The 21,517-nt window shown below is 46.1% G+C and overlaps 1 protein-coding gene across 1 annotated transcript in view; it reads left to right on the top strand.

Annotated features, from left to right (window-relative positions):
* BLOC1S5 (biogenesis of lysosomal organelles complex 1 subunit 5) overlaps positions 1–11,376 on the top strand; it is a 53,391-nt gene extending 42,015 nt beyond the window's left edge. Inside the window, exon 5 of the mRNA XM_032462471.1 lies at positions 10,072–11,376. Coding sequence (XP_032318362.1) covers positions 10,072–10,224 — 153 coding nt within the window. The 3' untranslated portion in view covers positions 10,225–11,376. The remainder of the gene's footprint in view (positions 1–10,071) is intronic.
* Positions 11,377–21,517: the final 10,141 nt, after the last annotated feature.

The raw sequence follows: 21,517 nt of genomic DNA, 5'->3' as shown, positions 1-21,517 counted from the left end.
TTTAAATTCCATCTGAATATTGGACTCCGTGTAGATATAGCCTCCCTAGTAAATAAAACCTATAATATACCGTGTGCAGATGGCACAGGGGGTGACAGCAGAATGAGGGGACTGGAGACACTGTAACGTTACTCAGGGAGGTTGTGTAAGCCGTCTCCGGAAGCTTTTCCCAGAAAGGTCGGCTGCGATCCAGCTCGCCTGGGTTTCATAAACCTTCTCCTTATCTGGAAGGGTAGGTAGGTATTGATTTAGTGTCTTTTTCACTCAGAGACATCAAATCAAATTGTTTGACATTTTTCTTTAACGAAATACATAACTTCTAAAAATGTCGTGTGAAATTGTCATTTCAGATTGTTTATTTCTGATACAATCCTTCAGAAACAGTGGAAATAGCTAAATTGAGACTTTCTCCCTTTAAGATGTCCCTCTGTTCAGCTGGGCCCTTACTTGGCCGAGCAGCATGGTTGGCAGCCTCCTCCCGGCTCCACGTGGCCACGTGTCCGTGTGAGAGGAATCCTTGCCACTCAGCATCATCTCCTTTCGACTCCCACCAGCTCTGTTGATGCCCAGAGACTCAAACTGAGAAACTGTAGATGGAAATGGGTCCATTTGTTTCATTAAAAAGTATTAGGTGACACTAAGGACGCCTGGGGAAGAGTCTGCGCCAGCGCGGACTTGGCGGTGGGTGGAAAGCACGAGTGGTTGTGGGGTTGTGTCCACGGGGGCTTGGAGGGTGGGAGGGGGCCGGGCAGGGTCCTGGCACGTGGCTCCTCCCGTGGCGCCCGCTGCGGCCACACTTCGGTGGTCCTCGGCCTAGCTTAGGAACGCAGGGAGGACAGATGTGTCTGGGGCCTGAAGTCAGTTGCTCCTGTTGCTCTGGCTCCAGTTTGTATCCGTGGAATCATTTTTGGCTCTTATCTTGGCTCACTCCCCGGACTGGCTCCAGACAATAGTCAGCCAGCTCTATGAAGCCCAGTTACCATAACAGCCGCTCTCACGACCGCACAGGGACATCACCAGCTGTGAGAAATCAGCATGTCCATGAGGCACCTAAATCCTAATGGCTGCCACGTAAATTTAAGAATAGATGCTATTCATGTTTTCCTCTATCAACATTATTTCTTTGGTAACGTAGCCGTTCAGTCGGATATGTTACAGCCTTTTAAATACCAAGAGTTGGTTAGCCTTCAACGACTAGGAGCATCACAGGCACCGGGCACCTGAGCACACCAGGTGCAGAGACAAAGATTTAGTAAACTGACTGCACTGCTCGAAAGACTTGACGTTTTAAATTTTATATCCCATTTTCCCCCATTTTTATATTGTCACCAGATAATAATATATGTCCAGTTTGAATACAATAGTGCCCAGTCATCTTTCTTAGCAATATAGCCTGGCGGTTATAGCTAATAGGTCTATAATTTCTTACAAAAGTTAATACCTGAAGACAAAAAGGAAATCGAGCTGAATGTTCCCTGAGCAAATCCTTTACTTATTAACCTGCAAGCTGTCCTCTGTGGGTGTAGGTACTGCCAGCGTGTCAGAGGAGCCCGAGCCTTGCAAATGACTAGTAACTATTGATGTTCAGCCAGTGGTCGGAATTAAAACATAAGGTTTATAGTAATAACAGTAATAATTTTTTAATTGAAGTGTAGTCGGTTTATAATGTAGGGTTAATTTCTGATGTACAGCATAGTGTTTCAGTTACACACATTTATATATTCTCTTTCATTATAGGCTATTGCAAGATAGTGAATGTAGTTCCCTGTGCTGTACAGGTGGGCCTTGTTGTTTGTCTGTTTTATACATAATAGTATCTGCAAATCCCAAACTCCCAATTTATCCCTCCAACCCCCTCCCCTCCCTGGTGACCGTAAGTTTGTTTTCTATGTCTGTGAGTGTGTTTCTGTTTGTAAATAAGTTCATTTGTGTCATTTTTTTTAATAAAATAAAGTTCAAATCTATTCATTGACATCGAAATATTCACAACACATGGTTAAATTTAAAATGGTGGTTACAAATTGTACATATATACATATTTGTGCATAGGGAAATCCTAAAGTCTGCAAACAAACATAGACAAACACAAGTGGACATGTGAATTATAGGGTTCTAGGTATATTTGTGTCCTTTTTTTAGGTTCCACATATAAGTGATATCATGCAGCATTTTTCTTTCTTTCTGGCCCACTTCACTTAGTATGATGATCTTCAGATCCATCCATGTTGCTGCAAATGGCATTATTTTATGCTTTTTATGGCTGAGTAGTATTCCATTGTATATATAGACCACAACTTACCCAGTCATCTCTTGATGGATGTTTAGGTTGCTTCCGTGTCTTGGCTGTTGTAAGTAGTGCAGCTATGAACATTGGGGTGCAGGTATCTTTTTGAATTGGAGTCTTCTCAGGGTATATGCCCAGAAGTGGGATTGCTGGGTCGTAGGGTAACTCTATTTTAATTTTTTAAGGAATCTCCATATTCTTCCACAATGGCTGCACTAAACTACATTCCCACCAACACTGTAGGAGGGTCCCTGTTCTCCACACCCTCTCCATCGAGTAACAGTAGTAACTGGACTGTGTTAGGAAGGAGTATCTCATGATGACTAAGGACGGAATGAGAGCCAGAGGGTCGCGGGGCTGGGCCCTGACCTCACTCCTCTCTAGCTGAGTAAACCTAGCATTGACTTTAAAGCTGTATCATACATCAGAGTTTACAAAAAACCCGGCCCACGTATTTACTTGAAACTGTCAGTCCTGGGAGGTAGGCAGGAAAGGTGCTACTCTTCCCATCTGATGTAAGAACTGAAGTTCAGGAGAGGCATTAAGTAATTCTTTTTAATATATATATTTTTATTGAAGTATATTCAGCTTACAATGTTGTGTCAGTTTCTGGTGTACAGCATAATGCTTCGGTCATACATGAACATACATATATCCGTTTTCATATGCTTTTTCACTGTAAGTTACTACAAGGCATTCAGTAATTTAACTACAGTTAATGGCCAATCCAGGACTCAGAATCTGGGGCTCTTTCCTCTGCATCGTTCAGCTGCACAGACCAAAAACAAGACGGTAACAAGGAACCCCGACTTTCATGAATTTAAGAGCAGGTCCCCAGTGGCACAGACATCTGTGTCATTTGGACTCTCGGGCTGATGGTGGAAAGAGGAAACGAGGGGCAGGGGAGGGAGTTTTAAATAGTTACATTTATTCAGCTTAAAGGACTGCCTTTTACTCTGTTATATCTTTCCTACTATTTAATGTTAAAATAGTCGTATGAATTGATGACAAGACATATTAAGGGTTTTCGTTGTTAACATCTCTACTTGATACAATAGAACTCTGACAAAACCACATTGGGCCACAAACTTTGTTTTAGGAATTTTTTGAATCCAAAATTTGAGAATCAATGCTCTGGCATGATTTCATTATTTTATGTATTAACAGTTTAAGTTTACAGTGTTATTTAGTTTATCTACATTGTCATAAAATCAGGCACTTGGATTTTTATACACCTTTAATTTTCTGTTTTTTTATGATTTAAGTCGCTGATTCTTAGCTTTCTTCGGCAGAAGTCACAGACCATTTTGAGGATCTGACGAAAACTATGGATTCCTCTCACTACCTCCACCCGCCAAAAGCACGCACATGGTTACTGGTACAGAGTATTTGGCAAACTTGGCGATCCTGAAAACCAGTGGCCTCTAGGTGGAGCTGGTTGGTTTGGTCACGTATCCCATTCTGTTTCTTTCATCTTGTTCGTTTTGCTCTGTTAGATATTGGGGCTTATGTAGGTGACATTGGTTTTACAAGGGACAGGGTAGGAGGCTCAGTGTCAGGACCCAAAGCGTATTTGGGGGTCCCTACACTTTGTGTGCGTTTTTTTATGTAGAATTGTCATTTGATGGAAGATTATATTATTGCAGTAGACTGTGTTGGCAAGGAAGCAGGGAACAAGGGTTCTCACAAACAGTTGGTAACAGTATAAATTAAAGCAATCTCCTTGGAGGGCAGCCTGGAAATATCTGTCAGCATGTCAAATGTACGTGCTTTTCTGGGAAGATACGTATACAAAGATCTTTGCTGGAGCTTTTCACATATGAGTAAACTACTGGAAACGTACCTGTCCATCAGTGTAGAACTGGTTAAATAAATTACCACGTATTCAAACTGGAATACTGTGCAGCCATGAAAAAAGACGAAGCAGCTCTATTCCATGACAAACTGGAATGATCTTCCAAAATACATTGTTACGTGAAAATGCACTTTAAAAGGAGGAAATGCACACACAGGTGGGTTTGGGTATTTCTGAAGTTTACCCCACGCGATTGGCATGGGGGATGGGGCTGGGGAGACAAGTGTCTGCAGTGGGGCAGATGCTTTTCCTATTCATTGCAGTGCTTAAATAATTTTCATCGGGTCTTTGTACTACTTATTCAATTATTTTTAAAAGCTAGCTTTAAAAAAGGAATTAATTTTTAAAAATCACTGAGCAATATGAGAAAAGAGATTAAAGGACATTTAGATTAACTGGAATCTGCCTACACGAAAGAGGTGATGCAGAATGAGCAGACTTTTCTTTTGCCTTGAACAAGGCCAGAACAGGGGGCACCTGATGGAGTTAAGAACTGCTACATGAATAAATCAAAGGAAGTAGCTTTTCACACAGCATGTGGCCAGTCTAAGGAATTTACCGCCACAGGCAGTCACAGAGTCAAAGATTGTGGCTGGAATATTTTTTTTTTCTTTTTTGGAAGTCTGGTCACTTACGTCCCGTCATAACATTTGCAGTTATGCAAGAAAAGATAAGGATAATCAGACCTGAGGGTGCAGGATGTAAGCTGACCATTGCCAAGGAAAGAATTCTCCCCAGTCTCCATTCTTTTTTGGCTCCTTCAGTGCCCCAGAATAACATTACACAATTGGCTAGGTCCGCTTTGAAGAGTGGACAGGACTTCCTCTGAATCACTGGGTATTATCCACAGCCAAGGGATGGATTCCAGACCTGCCCTGGGCAGCAAAGCTCATCACATTTTTTGCACCCAGAGTGATAGCCCCGTCAGCTCAGACTGAAAAGCTGTGGCCGGGCAGCCCTCCCACCTCTGTGCGGCCCCTGCTGTTCCCGGGAAAGCGGGTGCGCAAAGACCAATGACGGGGCTCAGCTCTCCTCCCGCCAAGCCGGCCATCTCATACGAACAACAAACCCCAGCTGATGGAGGAAGGGACTGAAGAGATAGTCAGGAAATAATTCATGCTTCTTTTCCTCTTTCTCTTTCCTTCTTTGGCTCCAACGAGTGATGAGTCCCTCCACCAGAGGGTAGACAGAAGTCATAAGCTAGCGCTGACCAATCTTATTTAGCCCCAGGTACCAATCGGACAGGGTTATTGGCCTTGTTTATCCACGTGACTCCAGAAATACTGCCCCCATGTACCTCCCTCTTATGTTTTAAGATCAAGAGACATGTGTATCAGGTGGACTTGGATTTGAGCAAGTAAATGGAATGTAAAATGGAATACGTGTCCAGGTGAGCAAGAGAAGCTGCACTTGACAAAATCCACTGCAGAAGGACTCCATTCGAGTCCTCTCCTGTGACCAGGTCAAGGGCAGACCTTTAACACGGTGACCGCCACATCACCCAAACCTGGGTGACAGTTGTGTTTCCTCAGGAGCACCCGATCCACAGTGGGCGATCAACGTGTTAAGGGTCCAGTCACATGAATAAGAGGACCCTCTCGTTACAAGGGATCTCTCGCATATTGTGGGATCCGGTAGCAGGCAGACGGCGTGTCTGTTCAGTGTGCAGGATGAATTTCAGTGCTTTGCTTTGCGAGGCCTCTTCTGTCAGCCAGCAGCTGCATGACATCTACAGTTAGTGAGCCCGGGACCCATCAGGCAGCTGAACACAGGGACACAGCATCTTATATCTCCTACGGACAAGATTCAAAGCAGTCAGTCATCCAAACACCCAAAGCCAGGAGAAACTTCGTTTCCGTCATTATTGTTTGGCTTAATTACATGCTAAAAAGTTCCAACTGAACTTGAAAAACAAAATCTCATTACATTTAATTGTAATTCCTTTTGTTGTTGTTGTTGTTGTTAGCCAAACCCATTGGCCCCTGTGCAACCCCAACTTTCCAGCATCTTAGGAGACCCACTCCATTTCCAGCATTGTCCAATAGAGTTTTCTGCAATGATGGAAGTGTTCTGTATCTGAGCTGTGAGATACGGTAGCCACCAGCCCCAGGGGACGACTGAGCACTTAGAAGGTGGTCGTGTGACTGAGGACCATGGAGGTTTGATGTGATCTGGTTTTCATTAAGTTGTAAACAGCTGTGCCTGTGAGTATCAGTGTCCCTTGCGTCCCCAGCACACGTTGACATGAGATCCCAGCAAACACACCGAAGTCACGCAGTTATCTTCTTCCTTCCTGAGCAAACTTCAGCTCTCTTTTTCGCCATTAAGATTGAAGAGCAATACGAAGATAGCATTTTTGCTGTTCTCACGCCGTTTTGGGAGAGGCGGCACAGCCTTGTTGTTGCAGCAAAGAGTGTTTCAGCTCAGTGTTACAGCTCAGTTGTGACAGCAACCTGATCCGGGCAAGAGACCAGGCAGCACTCGGAGGGTTGGAGAACTCCAGGTTTATTACCCTGACGGGCCCAGAAGAGTTAACACTCCAAGCTCTGAACCCTGTCTGTACGTTTACAAAGGCTTTTTATAGGCTGCCAGTCTGTACTTTGCAACATCATATGCAAATAATGTGTAACAAAGTTGACTATTTAGGAATGAGCTTTATAGAAATGGACCGATCAGGAGTGATAGAAATGGGCCAACCAGGAGTGAGCTCCATGCAAATGAGGTGGTACAAATGGACCAATCAGGAGTTAGCTCAGGGAACCAATAGAATCTTAGGGTAAGTTCCACTTTCCTAGAAGTAAGCTGTTTCAGAGGCAAAGAGCGAGATAAAGCCTGCTGGGCCAGGGAACCGGTCGGTGCTGGCAGGAGAGTAGTGGCCCTGCCTGGGGGTCCTGCTGGTCTTTTGGGGGGCTTCCCAACTCACTGTCCCCGTGCAGAGGCTGCGGGCGTTCCTCAGGCACTGTCGCAGGACCTGTGCTCGTACCTAAGGCCTGAGTGGCAACCTCAGTGAGCAACAGTAGTGAGGCTTCTTTTTCTAAATGGAATCATCTCGAGTTAAAATCTAAAAATCTAATGTTTGCACAGCCAAGAGCCAGCAGTGGTTCTGGGGAATTCCATCAGGCAGCCAAGCAACTTCTTGGCAGCAGGTACCAAGTCTTTTATCTGTTTCCTTAGCTCCTAGCATAAATTTCAATAAGTGTTTCTCAGATGAGGGAATCAGTATGTGAATGGACAAATTAACATGGCTCAGAAGTGATGCTGCTGAGATGACATCCGAGGAGCCTCTCATGAAAGCCCCTGGGACCCCAGCAGGCATCTGTGCTGGCAGATGTGTCCTAGAGACACACAGCAGACGTGATGACGTTTGGAGCAGCCCATACAAAAACACTGTGAGCTCTTCGATGATTAGTTTGAGTACTGCACAGAATCAGTGGCAGCCTACATTTATGAAATCTGTGGGTCTGGAAAAAAATGCCCATTTTCCACAAAATTTTTATTTCTCTTTGTATTTTTTTCTTCAACATTTCTATAATTTTTATTTATTTTTTTTTTGAGAAGGTATTTGAAATCATTAACATTTTGTTACATACTTTTCAGGTTCTCCTACACCCTGAGCTGAATCTTTTTTTTTTTTTAGCTTGCATTTCTTTTTTTCTAATGTATACATAGATTTTTTTTTAATTGAAGTCTAGTCAGTTTACAATGTTGTGTCAATTTCTGGTGTACAGCACAATGCTTCAGTCACACATGTATATACATATATTCGTTTTCAGATTCTTTTTCACCATAAGTTACTACAGGATATTGAGTATAGTTCCCTGTGCTGTACAGTGTGGACTTGTTTCTCTTTGAGTGTATTTCATATGACAGCCTTCATCCCTTCCTTCCATCCCTTCTCATCCTGACCTGTTTTTACCACTGGTCCCACTGCCGGGCGTGGCACGGTCCGCGGCCTCCCTTCCGTTGCTCCCGCCCAGCTGCACCGGTATTACGGTCAGTTGTACGAAATCACCTTGTCAACTGAAGCACAGGGTTGCTCGTTTTGCGGAGAGCAGAACAAGAGCCTCGCTTTCCTGCTTCGAGGGGCTTTCACAGGATGACCTCAGCTCTTCTTCGTCCCCTGTCGGCTTTCTGCTTCATTCTCATCAGAACAGTCTGTCGGTTTCTTCACCCAATTAACCCATTCCTGCCCTGACGCCTCTTTTCTTTCCCAGCCATACCTCATGATTGGAAAGTCCTACCAACTCAAATGCTCTAGCCTCGTTTCCTTCCCAGTGTCAAAACATACTTGAAATTCAACTCACACATAGATGCTTTTGGATGACAAAACCAGCGTGTCATGGAAGAAAGAACTCAGCGCTCTGGGAAGTGTGATAGCCGATTAGAAAACCTGCTTGTGCCACTAGCTGGCTGTACGATCTTGGATAAATTACTCAGCTTGCCTGGGTCATTTGCTACCTCAGTGATGTGGGAAGAAACGAGTCTCAGTGACCCAGGTGACACCTGCACACTCGAAAGTCTGTTTGCCCCCTACTGTCCTGTCAAAACCCATAACGACAGGACGTTCTCTATCAGGTAATGCTGCCGATACATTCTGTAATGAATTAGACACAATCACGCATTTAATGTGTATGAAATGTGAACAACAATGTCCTGCTGCAGAGCATGGGGGACTCCATTCAATAACTAGTAACAGCCTATAATGAAAAAGAACATGAAAAAGTATATGTATGTATAATTGAATCACCATGCTGCACACCAGAAACTGACACAACATTGTAAATCAACTAGACTTCAATTAAAAAAAAAAAAAAAAGATGAATGAGGAGCGATCTTGCTTTCTAGGACCAGGATTGGTTTCTCTTAAGGAGTCAGGATGTAAATTGAGTCAAAGTGTGATTGGTTTTTCAACAAATTAAGTCGGCTCAGGGATGTTCTAGGGAGAAAGGAGGTGAACATGAGCAAGGCTGAAAAGTGCAGACACGTTCACTCCGCTACTGAACAAGATGGCGAGAAAAACCCATCCTTATTCAATGTTGCATCAGTGCCAAAGGCTGAGGAGAAGACGGCCAGGAGGAGGAGGGGTTCCCTGCCAGTGGGAATAGGAAGCAGAATCGGGGGAGACGTTTCCTGCTTCAGCTTGCGCTCCGTGCCGGGATCTTAGCTCTTTGGAGTGGAGTTACTCTATATGTTTGGTAGTAGCCCAGCACTGGTAGAAGTAAATGCTGGAAATAAAAGCTGTGCACATCCTGAGGGGAAAGTGCGAGGGTGTCTCTGCCTGTCCTGCTCACACGCTGCTCGCCGGTGCTGGGGGCTCCCGGAAGCACAGCCAGCAGCTCGTCTGGTCCGTGGATTTGTGGTTGCCTGCCTGCTCGCCCGGCTCGCCACCACCACCATCCCCACTTGTTAATGGCACGAACCCCGGATACCTCTCCAAGGGGGCGGGCGCTTCCTCACCAAGCTGACGGCTCCCAGGTCCTGTTCTGTGTGCGCCTCTGCTGTGCGCTGAGCACGGGCGGCCACCTTCCCTGCATCTGGCCCTCGTAGTCCTGTTCTTGTCTCTCTGCCTGGCACGGCGGCCGGCCTGCCACGGGTGCTGAGCAGATGTTTGTTGAAAGCACATCAAACAAAAGCCCAGGTGGTAAGTGGCCCTGTGAGGGCAGCCGCAGCAGCAGGAGAGCTTTTCTTGAGCCCCGTTGGGGTGTGGACTGACAAGGGGCTTATCGTCCAAACAGGGACCCTTGTGAGCAAGAAAAAAGGTATTATTAATACATATGCCAAGATAAACTCAGGGTTTTCTCGAGGAAAGTGAGGGGTTTGGCCACCCTCTGATGACTCTGTCACTACCAGGTGACGCCAGATGTCCCTGAGTCACTCACGGAAGTCCCATCTCCCCTGTGGTCCCGTGTGACACCACTCTTGTCCATCCTAGGTCTCTGAGAGGAAGGTGGTCAGGAGACTGGAGAGGGCTCTGCCTCCCGCCCCCCCACCATGTCCTCACGAATCCCACCTGGACCCGCCATCTTGCAAGGTTGGGCTCTCATCTCCCGTGGTTCCTGCTGAACCACCAAGGCCTGGTGTTTAGCCTACGTGTCACCTGTGCAGATGCCAAGAGGTCCCTGGTTCCTGTGCCCAGTGTTCGGTTTTTCCAGCGTGATGCCACGTCTGCTGGGAACACACGGTGTACGAGGTCCAGTGGGCACCCACCTTGCCCTGTGTCTGTGCTCCAGACACAGACCCTTCCCCCGAACAAGGCTTCCCGCCTGCTTCTCCGTCTGCTTTAGAAGAAAGCTTGCCATCCTTATCTCCTGCGGGCTCTCCCAAAAGCACAGCCAGTGTGATTTCCTTGACTGCACGAGGATCAGTTCAGGAGACCCTCACGTCTTGGGAGACTGAGGACTTCCTTGACTATGCGGTCTGACCAAAGGGGAGATGAATGACAAAGGCAGAAACTCACAATTGAAGAAAACAGCACCAAGAAATACTTTCCGTGCTGCGTAAGTAACACACAGACATCGCCGCCACCGCACACGTGATGAACTGCTAACGTCCCCGTGTCTCTGATAGGAAGGCTGCGGAGTAAGATAAAACGGGGGCCGCCGCGGAGGACAAACATCCCGGCATCCAGTAAACCTCAACCTGCTTCTTTTTTTGTTTGCAAGACTGGTCGCTATTTCCTCCGTGGCTTTTGTTTATTAACGTGTTGACTCATCCAGAGTCAGTCGAGCGCCTGGTTTCCACACCAGAGGGCTGGATTTGCACATCTGCCAAGCGGAGTCTGCGAGAGATAACAGCCAGCGACAATGGTCTTCCTCCGTCCGTCGGCCAGAAAGACGTTTGGCAGAGCCGGCTGAGAATAACTTATCACCAGTGCCTGTTCTGGAAGCACAGGGTGGTTGTTTGCCAGAGATAACAGGCAGGATGCGACCGGGAGCCAGGCGCTCTGGACGTCGGGGCTACACCTGGCAGACGCCGCCGCCGGAGAGCAGAGAGGGATGGGGCGGCCAGCCCGTGGCTTCCCGGTGCCCGGCCCTTGCTGTCAACAGAAACCGGGGCTCTAAGTCAGCCAGGGGACTGGGTTTATTCCTGAGTCCTGTGAAGAACATTTCATGGTGTATGCCTCAGGGAAGAATGTCCAGAGATGTGATTTTTTTTAATGTTAATGCAAGCCACTCACCTTGGAGAATCTGTTCATTTCGGTTGCTTTTGTTAAAAAATACACGATTGTGTGACGAGAGGAGGGGTTTGGTTTGGTTTGGTTTGGTTTTTTATGGAAGTGTTGATTTGCAGTGTTGTGTTGGTTTCTGGTGTATGGCACAGTGATTCAGTTATACATATATATTCTTTTTCATATCCTTTTTTCATTATAAGTTATTACAAGATATTGAATGTAGTTCCCTGTGCTGTACAGTGGAACCTTGTTGTTTATCTGTTTTATATATAGTGTTTGGTATCTGCAAATTCTGAACTCCTAATTTATCCCTCCCTTCCTTTCTCCTTTGGTGACTGTGAGTTTGTTCTCTATGGAGATGAGAGTTTGGTTGTCTTACAAATCACCCTCTCCCTGGTTGAGACATAGTTCACTCACAAGGGTGGCTTTGATAACCTAGAGATGCAGTTGAAGGTGTCTCGGAGATTGGACCTGCTTGTTCTGAGCTGCCTGAAGAGCACCTGAAACTAATATTAACTGTTCTGCTCACCACACTTGGCCTTTATTTATTTATCTATTTACTTATTTAATGGAGATGCTGGGGGTTGAACCCAGGACCTTGTGCATGCTGAGCACACGCTCTACCACTGAGCTGTACCCTCCCCAGACACTTGCCTTTAGATGTTGAAATGGGACACATTGCTTTGCAGGCTTTTCCAGCTCGAGACATTAGATGCACCAGGTGGGCAGCACCCTTGACAATTTCCATTGTCAGTTTCTGATGAAGATTTCCATCCTTGTCTCAGAATTTTTTAGAGTCATAATTAAAACAGGGATAAAGGAATGCTTGTTTTAGTACTAAGTGGAATACTCTGCTATAAATCACTTACACTGCCAGTCCTGTGCAGCGTGTGAGGGCTAATGACCTTCGTTCATCTGAGGGAACAAGCACAGTGCAGAGCAGGGAATCTGAGTTCTGTTTCAAGGTCACAGAGCTTCCTCTTCAACGTGGGCTCAGAGCAGATGTCAGAGCTGCTGCGTTACTGGAGCCTTGATGCACCCTTGATGTTTGCGGAGTGATTTACGACTCCAACACCAAAGCCCCCTTGTCAACGGTAAGTGCCTTCACGACCCTGTGTGTAAATACAGCCTACTCTTTCCCCTCAGCCACTCCTGCTCTGTCAGTTATAAACTAAGCAGTGTCATCCCCAGAAGCATTGATCAAACATCTGTCGTGGTGTTGTGCTAGGTGACCTAAAAAAAAAATCCCTCTGGATTTTATAGCATTCCTTTTTCTTAATATGTGGATAGGTTTGTTGGTTATTTAAATCCCCTGAAGAGCGGGAGCTCATAGGAGTGTGAGTCTTACCTCAATAAAAGCTACGTTTCCTGGCTCTCACACAACATACTCTCAGTAGAGTTTCGCAAGTGGAGGTGAGGCTTAGCTCCAGGTTGCTTTGGTCTGAGTACAGGCTGCGCACCTTGCTTGAAGCATCTTTGTCATTAGCCTCTTGGTCTAGTTAAGACTGAGGTTAGTCATCTGATCTCCATAGTGGCCAGTTTGTTGCATGGGGCAGTTCACTATCTTGCCATAGACAACTCAGAGAAATTGAGGCCAGAAAGGCATGACATCCACTTAGTGCCACGAGGGGTTTTAGTGCACAGAGCCCTAAACATAGAACTGTGGATTTTGTGGTACTGCCTCCTCTGGGGCCGCCATCTGGAGGGTGGGTGGGAAAGGAGGCGGCCATCCAGAAGTCCCAGGGGGTCTTCTGAGTCATCTTCTCCACGTAGAAAGGTAGGACCTAGCAGGGAAGTGATGCTGCTCACTCCACGGGAGGCCTGCAGAGTGTGTGCACGTATGAGACAAACTGATTTCTGTCAGTGCAGAAGGTACTAGCGTACAATCAGTGAAGAGTGATTTCCCAAAATTCACTTAAGGTGATGAATTCAGCATCTTTTTGTTTATCTTCAGAAGGCTTAGAATGGAATGAAATAGGCCCTTGTCTTATCTCAGCCACTTTGCCCCCGATCAGTGTAGACGTGTTACTACAAACAGGCTTTGAGAGGGTGATATTTTAGAACAGAAAATGGATTAAGGAAAAAATGATTACACTGAACACATTTAAGGCAACTCATCTGAAAGTTAAAGAGAAGCAAAGACAATCTTAATGACCACTGTATTACCGTATTCCCTCAAACCTAAGATGCACGTGATTATTTCTTCACATGTTACAATTCTGAAACGGATCGCGTCTTACAAAGGATATCTATGCGTAACATGGCAGAGTTGCTTTCCTCCCCCCCCGCTCCCCCCAAAGGTCTGTTACTAACTCATCATCTTAAAAATCAGTGGCATCTTAGAGTCAAAGGAATAAAGAGGCTAGGAGTTAAGCAGAATTAAGTTTTCCTGTATTTCCTCAGAGTCTGTACTTTTACATATTAAAGCTTCAAGATCAAGCTTTTTTCCTTTTTGATTAAGTGGTTGTCCCCCAAGGAGGGTGATCATCCTAACGCTGTATTTCTTGGATAAAAGGTATGCAAACTCCTCACCCATCATGTCAGTGGCTCAGACCGGTGAGAGAGAAAATACAAAATTCAATAATGCTTCCATTTGGAGCTAGGTGTCTAAAGGTCCCGTGCACCTTAGCAACTGTTGTGTAAAACATGTGCGCACAACAGGCAACGTGTAAATGCTCCATGTGCGCCCCAAGTGGGTGTCCTGCAGCACAGTCTGACCCCAGCTGCTAGAGTGAGGGTCACACTCACGAGACTGCCGTCACTCCCGACAGCAGCCGGAAGTCTCAGGCACCCTCACTCCTGACTCACTGGCTGTAAGTGTGAGGGTCCCCCTCAGGCTCAGTAACTCACTGGGATAACTCAGAGAACTCAGGAAAACTCTGTGCTTATGATTTCAGTTTTATCGTAATAGATACAAATCCTGAGCAGCCGAAGGGAAGAGATGGCCTGGGCAGGGACTCGGAGGGAGGGTCCCAGGCACAGAGCTTCGTTGCCTCTCCTTGTGGAATCTGGGTGCACCACCCTCTGGACACGTCAATGTGCTCACCAACCAGGAAGCTCCAGGGGTTTGGGGAGGGGGGGTCTCATTAAGTAGGCATGATTAATTAAATCATTGGCCACATGATTGAACTCCATCTCCAGTCCGCCTTCCTGGAAGTTGAGCTGGTCCAAAATAACAACCCTCTAATCAAGTGATTGGTGTTTCTGGTGACCAGCCTCATCCAGGAAACTTTCTAGGGACCCACCTTGAGTCATCTCATTAGCATAACAAAGACACTCCTGTCACTCTGGAAATTCCAAGGGTTTTTGGATCTCTGTGCCTGGAGCTGGGGACAAAGCTCAGATATATATTCTCCATCGTACCCTGGGGCATAACCCAGATTTTATATAAGGTTCCTGCTTGTGTCTCTCGCTGTCCTTTTCACTGGCTCCCTCACAGGCTGCTGCAGGCTCTGTGGGATGTCTTGCTGCCATCTACAGCTCAGCTCATTCAAAATTATGCTTAGCTTCATCCCCTGAATTAGCTTGTCCTAAATTCCCCGTAATGGTTCACAGAAACCACTGCCCTCCTGGGCATTGACGCTCCAAGTTTCAGATTCATCCTTGATTCTCTCTGATTGTTAAAATTTTCTGTGAAAAATCTTGTCTGATCACAAGATTTAGCTCACTTTACAGCCTTTTTGAACCTTGGCCCCCAGATATTAAGTGTTAAAAGATTCAAAAGCAAACAAAGAGGTTAGAACCCAGACCATGTTACACTCCACACACTTCTCCACTTTGCTCTTCCTCCCAGAGAGGCCGGGATGTCCCCTCTGGTTGAGATACAGGTCATTATACATTTGTCCGGGCTCAACTATAGTTGAACCACAAATGTGAGTTTAGTCATCCTCAGCCCTTCTGAATAAAAGATCGTCAGGGAACTAGCTCCCTGTGACCACGCTGCCACTGGATGTCTCTCAAAGCAGGTCTGGGGATTTATCCCTGAGGGAGGGCTGGGTGGCCTGGGAGTGGCTGGGAGAGCTGGCAGACAGTAGGTGACTGCAGGTTGCAAACAAACTGATCTCATTTTTCCTTCTCTCTCCTTTTCTTTGTTCTTCTATTTTATACATCCCACACGTTAGAATTTCCTGCTCTACTTCTTTACTGCCTCCATTCGCTCCTTTGACCCTCCATGTGTTCATTCACTCCCCCCCAGCCCCGCTCTCAGGCGCTTCCTTTAAGCCGGACCCTGATCTACCGTCAGGATGGAGCAGCATTTAACAAAACACAGCCCCTGCCCTCTGCGGTCGGTCGGGGCCGCAGGGAAGTAAACAGTTATGCAAGATAACTTCAGATGTGACCAGTGCTATGTAGACAAAATAGGCTGAGATGACAGGCAGTGATGGGGGATGGCATGCAGCTTAGGTTGGATGCCCAGAGAGAATTCTAGGATTGCACTGCGTGGAAGCCAGAGGTGGGAGGTAGTTGAGAACAAGAATTTTGGAGGTGAACGGACCTGCTTTAGGACCATAAAGGACCATTTGATGTTAGCTCTGAAATTAGAGAAATCAGGCTAAAATTTGTTCCAGTGCGAGTTTGCTCTTGGTTCCCATCAGGGAAAAACTCTGCTCTGAGACAGCCGTAGCGTTCTTTTCTGGAAGCTCAGGGTGATAAGACCACACCATCGAGGTGCTGTTGCTTCCCTTAGTGTCCCCAAAAGGGCCTCCAGGGGTCCACGTTGGTTTCCTACTGAAGTGAGGGCTGAGGCACGAACCCCTCTGCTTCTGCTCCTTCAGACCCCGTGCCCACCCTCCCTCTCCTCTCTCTCCATAAATAAACCTGGCTTCTGTTTATGTGGGGTGGTGAGTGAGTCTCTATTTCCACAGAGCACAAGGTCACAGTCAGCCTAAGGGCCCTCCTTGAGCTATTCTGCATTTAGGAACCTTGGAGGGGAGCTCACCCCTAGGGATGAATAGGAACAGGCTCGCCAGTGACAGTGAAATGTGAAGAATGTTTGGGGCTGGGGAGCACTCTGCAGGCGCACGGTGCTTTTTCATAGGCAGGCAGCCCCTCGTTGACTGAATGCCTTATTATTAAGTCATGCAGGGAAAAAAAAATTCACTTTTGGACTGAAACCAAAGATGAGAACTTTCAACACCAAAGGCCACATTCTCAGAATGTTCTGTAAGCAGCTCTGTTTTAAGTTTCAAACCAGTGTTAACACCCAGCTTAAAGACACCCTCTTATTGTAGTTCTTAATCAGAACTCATTTGAAACAGAAGTTCGTCAGCGTCCAGTCTTCTGCTTTGATTCATTAGGACAATTCTATGTTTAATCCAAGTTAATGTCATAGATTATAAAATGCCTTTGGGTCTATACTTGTGTCTAGAAGGTCTGGAAATTCAGTTCTGGTTTCCTCTTTTCTCTTTTCCCCCGCAGGCCGCGCCCAGTGTGCACTGGCATCCCACTGGGCCATCTCTGCGAGGCCTGGGGGCCGTCTCGCTTTCTCTCTTTCTCATTCTGTTCTCCGAGCAAATCGAAGTGGAAGGAAATAGAAATTAGAAGAGCCTTCTCACTGGTGCCTTCCCAGGGGCGCGCTGGGGGGCTTTTCGTGTGTTCCCCCTTCTTGCACCCGCTGAGCTGGTGTCTGCAGCGCGTGTGAATCCGCAGAGAGAGCAAGTCAGCAGAGGAGCCGGCCGCACACCAGCACACTAGTGCACGCCCAGCCACACTGCAGCCGATTTTGTGAAGACTTCGCTCAGTGTCAGGGAAAGCCTGCTCATGGATAATTAAATTGAAAGCTGCCCCAAGAGACCATGTCACACCCAAGGGAGTAGTGGTAACGGGGCTGCACGTGGAAACGAGCAAGCCAGCAGGTCCCAACACCTCTCCGTCACCAGCGCCTTCAGCCGCCGAGCACTCGGTGCCTGTGGGGTTCAGGAGCCCCGGAAGCTCTGCTCCAGGGCTGGACGGCCTTCCCCGTTAGACGGCTTTCTTTTACTGAACTGCAGTCTCTCTCTTCCTGCTGGAAATAGCCCCGCGCCTGGGGGAGAAGGGGGAAGGGCGGACAGAAAAGGCCCAGTTTTTCCTTTGGTTGAAAACGCCATCCTGTCTTATCTCTGGGTTAAACACATCGATTTAAGGGAATCACTTACAGATGCAGTTTTTCGAAGTCCCCTCAGCAGCTTGTCCTTCTGAATCCTTTCTAGTTTGTCTCCATCTCTCTCACACTATCTTGTTCTAAACCCCGTCTTTTGGTGCCCTCTTCCCTCCTGTCGTGAACCCTTCCCCTCATGAAACACTGGGGTGGTAGCCACCAGATGTTACCCCCACCTTTTACATTTGGTGTTTTGGCCGTACTCTTTTTATAAAAACAACCACTTATATGCCTAAAAACACTGATATTCTCTGTGTGTGTGTGTATGAATGCGAACGTACACTCTTGGTGTGATTGGTAACTCACATGCATTTCTCTCTGTATTTGTACAACCTAGGAAAGCCGGGCCATAGGAGACTCTGTTGTCGAGACAGCTCGTTCAGAGGTCCTGGGACACCAGTAACAGCACCACGTATTTATATCCAGTGCTTATTTGATAACAGCCAGAATTCAAAAAGCTTTCCTGGGTTTTTCTCTTGTAATTTACCTCTCACAAGCTTAGAAGGTAGATGAAACGGACGGAGGCTTAGCAAGATCACACAGCTCGCCCAAGCCGCACAGCCAGGCTGGCAGAGCCAGGCTTCCGCCCACTGTCACAACCGCTGTGCTGTCCCGCAGCCACCGCTGTGGTCTTCATCCAGGGTGGCCAATAGTGCTTGTTGACTTACTCATCATCCAACTAATCAAAGCTAACCCGGTTTTGCCCATTTTGAGAGTTCTTCTGAATAGTTTTAAACAAACGCTTAAAGCATATTTGCAGTCACTTCCCTGGATAAGGATCCGAGCATTTGGCTCCATCGGACACGTGCCTTCCTTCCGTGCTTGTCCTCCTAACAAGGTTTGCACTGTAACTGTCACAAACACATCAAAACTGTGTAAATGTCTTTCTTGCTAAGCTGCTTATTTTGAAGAACAAAAAATTTTAATTTTGAAGTTCAGTGGATCAACGTTTTCATTTAATGGTAAGTGGTTTTATGTTCTTCTTTGGAGAGCTTTGAAAACGTTTGCCTAAGAGCAACATTTCTGTTTTTTCTTCTAGATGTTTTGTATTTTTAACTTGTACACTCAGGTCAAAGAATCATCTTAAATTAATTTTTGTGACTAGAGAAGCTCTGGTGACCGACCACTGCTAGTTTGTTCTCTGTCTCTATGAGTCTATTTCTTTTTGTTATATTCACTAATTTATTTTGTTTTATTTTTAGATTCCACATATAAGCGATACCATACAGTGTTTGTCTTTCTCTATCTGACCTATTTCGCTAAGCATAATGCCCCTGAGTCCATCCATGTTGCTGCAAATGGCAAAATTTCATTCTTTTTATGGCTAAGTTGTCTGTTCATTCTTTATTTGCCTCTTCCATCTTGAAATGAATAAATGCCTAGAAGATCCTTAATAAATATTTGCAGAATGACTAATGCAATACCATTAATAGACATTTTAGCTGAAGGTGTATATTTAAGCGTCTCACTGTTTAAAATAATTAGCTTTGCTATTAGTCTGTCTCAGTGCACCAGACTATAGAAGTAAACTCGTTTGTCCTGCCCAGCCCCCGCCCTCCCCTAAGGATGCTAGGGAGCAAGAGAGAGTGGGAGGGCAGTGGGGTGGTTATTCCACAGGCCAGCCTCCACGGCAGCCTGGAGTGAGACATTGCGTTACTTCTTGCCTTCGTGTTCTTGTCCATTCGCTATCTTAATTCACGATCCTGGGGCTGTTTTTCCTTTGCTCTGATGGGTCACTTGAGTACCTGGCCCCAGTGGGACCTCTGCAGGACTCCTGGTTCCCCCTTCCACCCCCTCCCCCGCCACTGTGTCCCCATTGCTCTAAACTTTCTGTAACGCCCTTTTCCCTTCCTAGAGAATACACATCTGACATCTAAATGTTAGGTTTTCATTTCTGGGGACTCCTTCTGGTTGCATTCCATTTTAGTGTGCCCTAATTTATTGAAGTATAATTTACATACAATAAAACATGTACACTTAACAGTTTGACAAGTATAGACAGGTATGTAGACTCATGCAATGCCACCCCCATCACAAGCCACAGATGTCCGTTACCCTGGAAAGCTGCCTTGGGTCCCTTTTTGCAGTTGGTCACCTCTAACCCCACCCAAGGGCAATTGTCATCTAATTTCATCGCCAGGCCTGATTTCTAGCACTGGGCATCGCGTAAGTGGAATCATACCAACAAGAGTGGAATCTTTGCTATCTGGCTTCTTTCACTCGGTTCTTCCACATCTTTGCCAACACTTGGCATTGGTGGATTTTTTTATTTTCAGCTTTCCTGGGGGGTGAGTAATATCTCTTCATGGTTTTACGTTGCATTTCCCAGATAACTAAAGATAACGGGTTTGTCTTCATGTTATTTTTTGTCATTTGTACCGTTTTGGGAGGAAGCGTCTGTTCTTTTAGTTTTAGCCCTGCTTATTCGTTTATTTTTGGTGTTTGTCCCTTTAGTGAGTAGTAAGAGTTTCCTGCACAGTTGCCATGTTGGAGAGAAGATGGAGGAGAGAGAAAGAGATGACGGGTGGTACCTGGTGACGCGGGGGGCAATGAAGGAGAGAGCGAGTAACGCAGCGGAGGAGATAAGAAGCCCTGACCTGCACGTTTTCTTTTCGTATTTTCACTTCGTACAGCTTTATTATTGTACATTTCAGTGTCGACAAACGTTGGCACTGACATTATAGTGGAAGCACAGCCACTGTCAGCCCCTGGTTTGCTCCTGAGTCACCGAGATGCACATTTGCCGTATGAAATCGATGCTCTCAACTTTGTATAAAAATCACAGGAAACTGTGAAGAATTTCAGTTTCTAAAGTGGGAGACCTTAAGATCAGGAAGGAAACTGAACTCTAATAAGCTGCAGGAGGTAAGAGCTGTGGAAGCCTGGGCTGTAAAGTTAGGCTCTTCAGCACGTGATAATCTATCCTTCGTGCTGTCACTGCATTTACTCAGCGCGGAATTATTCCCAGAGAGTAACCAAACCGAACCTGTATTTAATATGAGCACACTTTCCAACTTTTCCCTGCCGTTTTTCTGTTTAAGAACCATTTTTCCTCTCATGGCATTCCTGGCAGAGACCACATCTGGGAAATTATCGTGAGTCCTTGTTAGCATCCTTGTGGTGGGTACACTGAGGTGTGGCCTGATGACTCATTCTGTGTAACTAACTCCTCTCTATCCAGGAACCGAGCCGTATCCATCAGTGTATGAACTCCAACACCAGATGTCAAAAAGTCAGCGTTTATTTGGGAGAGGAAATGTGTCATTGAGTGATTAACTCCCCAAAGCAATAGTTAAACTTTTGAATCATCTGAATTTATTTTAAAGGGCCACTTTTCTTCTTGACTTTATAGTTGTAATTATTTACTAGACACTTGGGTTTTCAGTGAGAAAACAGCATGGATACCTGTCAACATTAAGGGTTTCCTCTTTATGGTTGGTCTGTCAAATCAGCCTGGGAAATTCAGCAGTTAATAGTTTCCTGCTTTGAGAGGAGCGTTTGAGTCTTACTAGGATTGTACCTGGGTGGATTCCACTCAGGTACATATTCCTGGAGGCAGGGAGTGGGCTGTAAATGTGGGAGGATGCTGGGAACCAGACCCACGTGGTGTAGTGACATGAACGGTGTAGGCTGGTTATAAAGAAGAGTTTCATTCAAAGAACCTGTAGTCCCCAGATCTTTCTCAATTCAAAAGGGAGCAAAAGGTAGCCCTTCCATTGCACACAAGTCACAGGGTATCTCGTTGGCTTGGCACACACCAGGCTGAGAGGCACGGGCAAGCTTGCTCCCTTGATTTGATTGGTTCTAGCACGAGGCTCACAGGACCCAAGGATGCCCTGAGTCCTCTCAAGTCAGTCTGCTTGGATCAAACCAAGGGGAAGAGCATCTAATCCAAGGCTACAAGCATTATCCATGGCTATTCGCCTACGCCTAACCACTCAGAATTCTGTTACACAATTGCATTCTTGGTTCCACAGAAGGCGATAATGGTCCACAGCCTGTAGAAGTCACTTTGTAAATGCGACCTTATTGGTTTGTCCAAGTTCCAGATTTATGTCTAGAGAGAAATGT

The sequence above is a fragment of the Camelus ferus genome, chromosome 20, assembly GCF_009834535.1.
Source record: "Camelus ferus isolate YT-003-E chromosome 20, BCGSAC_Cfer_1.0, whole genome shotgun sequence".
In the NCBI taxonomy this organism is placed as follows: domain Eukaryota; kingdom Metazoa; phylum Chordata; class Mammalia; order Artiodactyla; family Camelidae; genus Camelus; species Camelus ferus.
The sequence above is the reverse complement of the archived record's forward strand: the minus strand, read 5'-3'. Positions and strand labels throughout refer to the sequence as shown.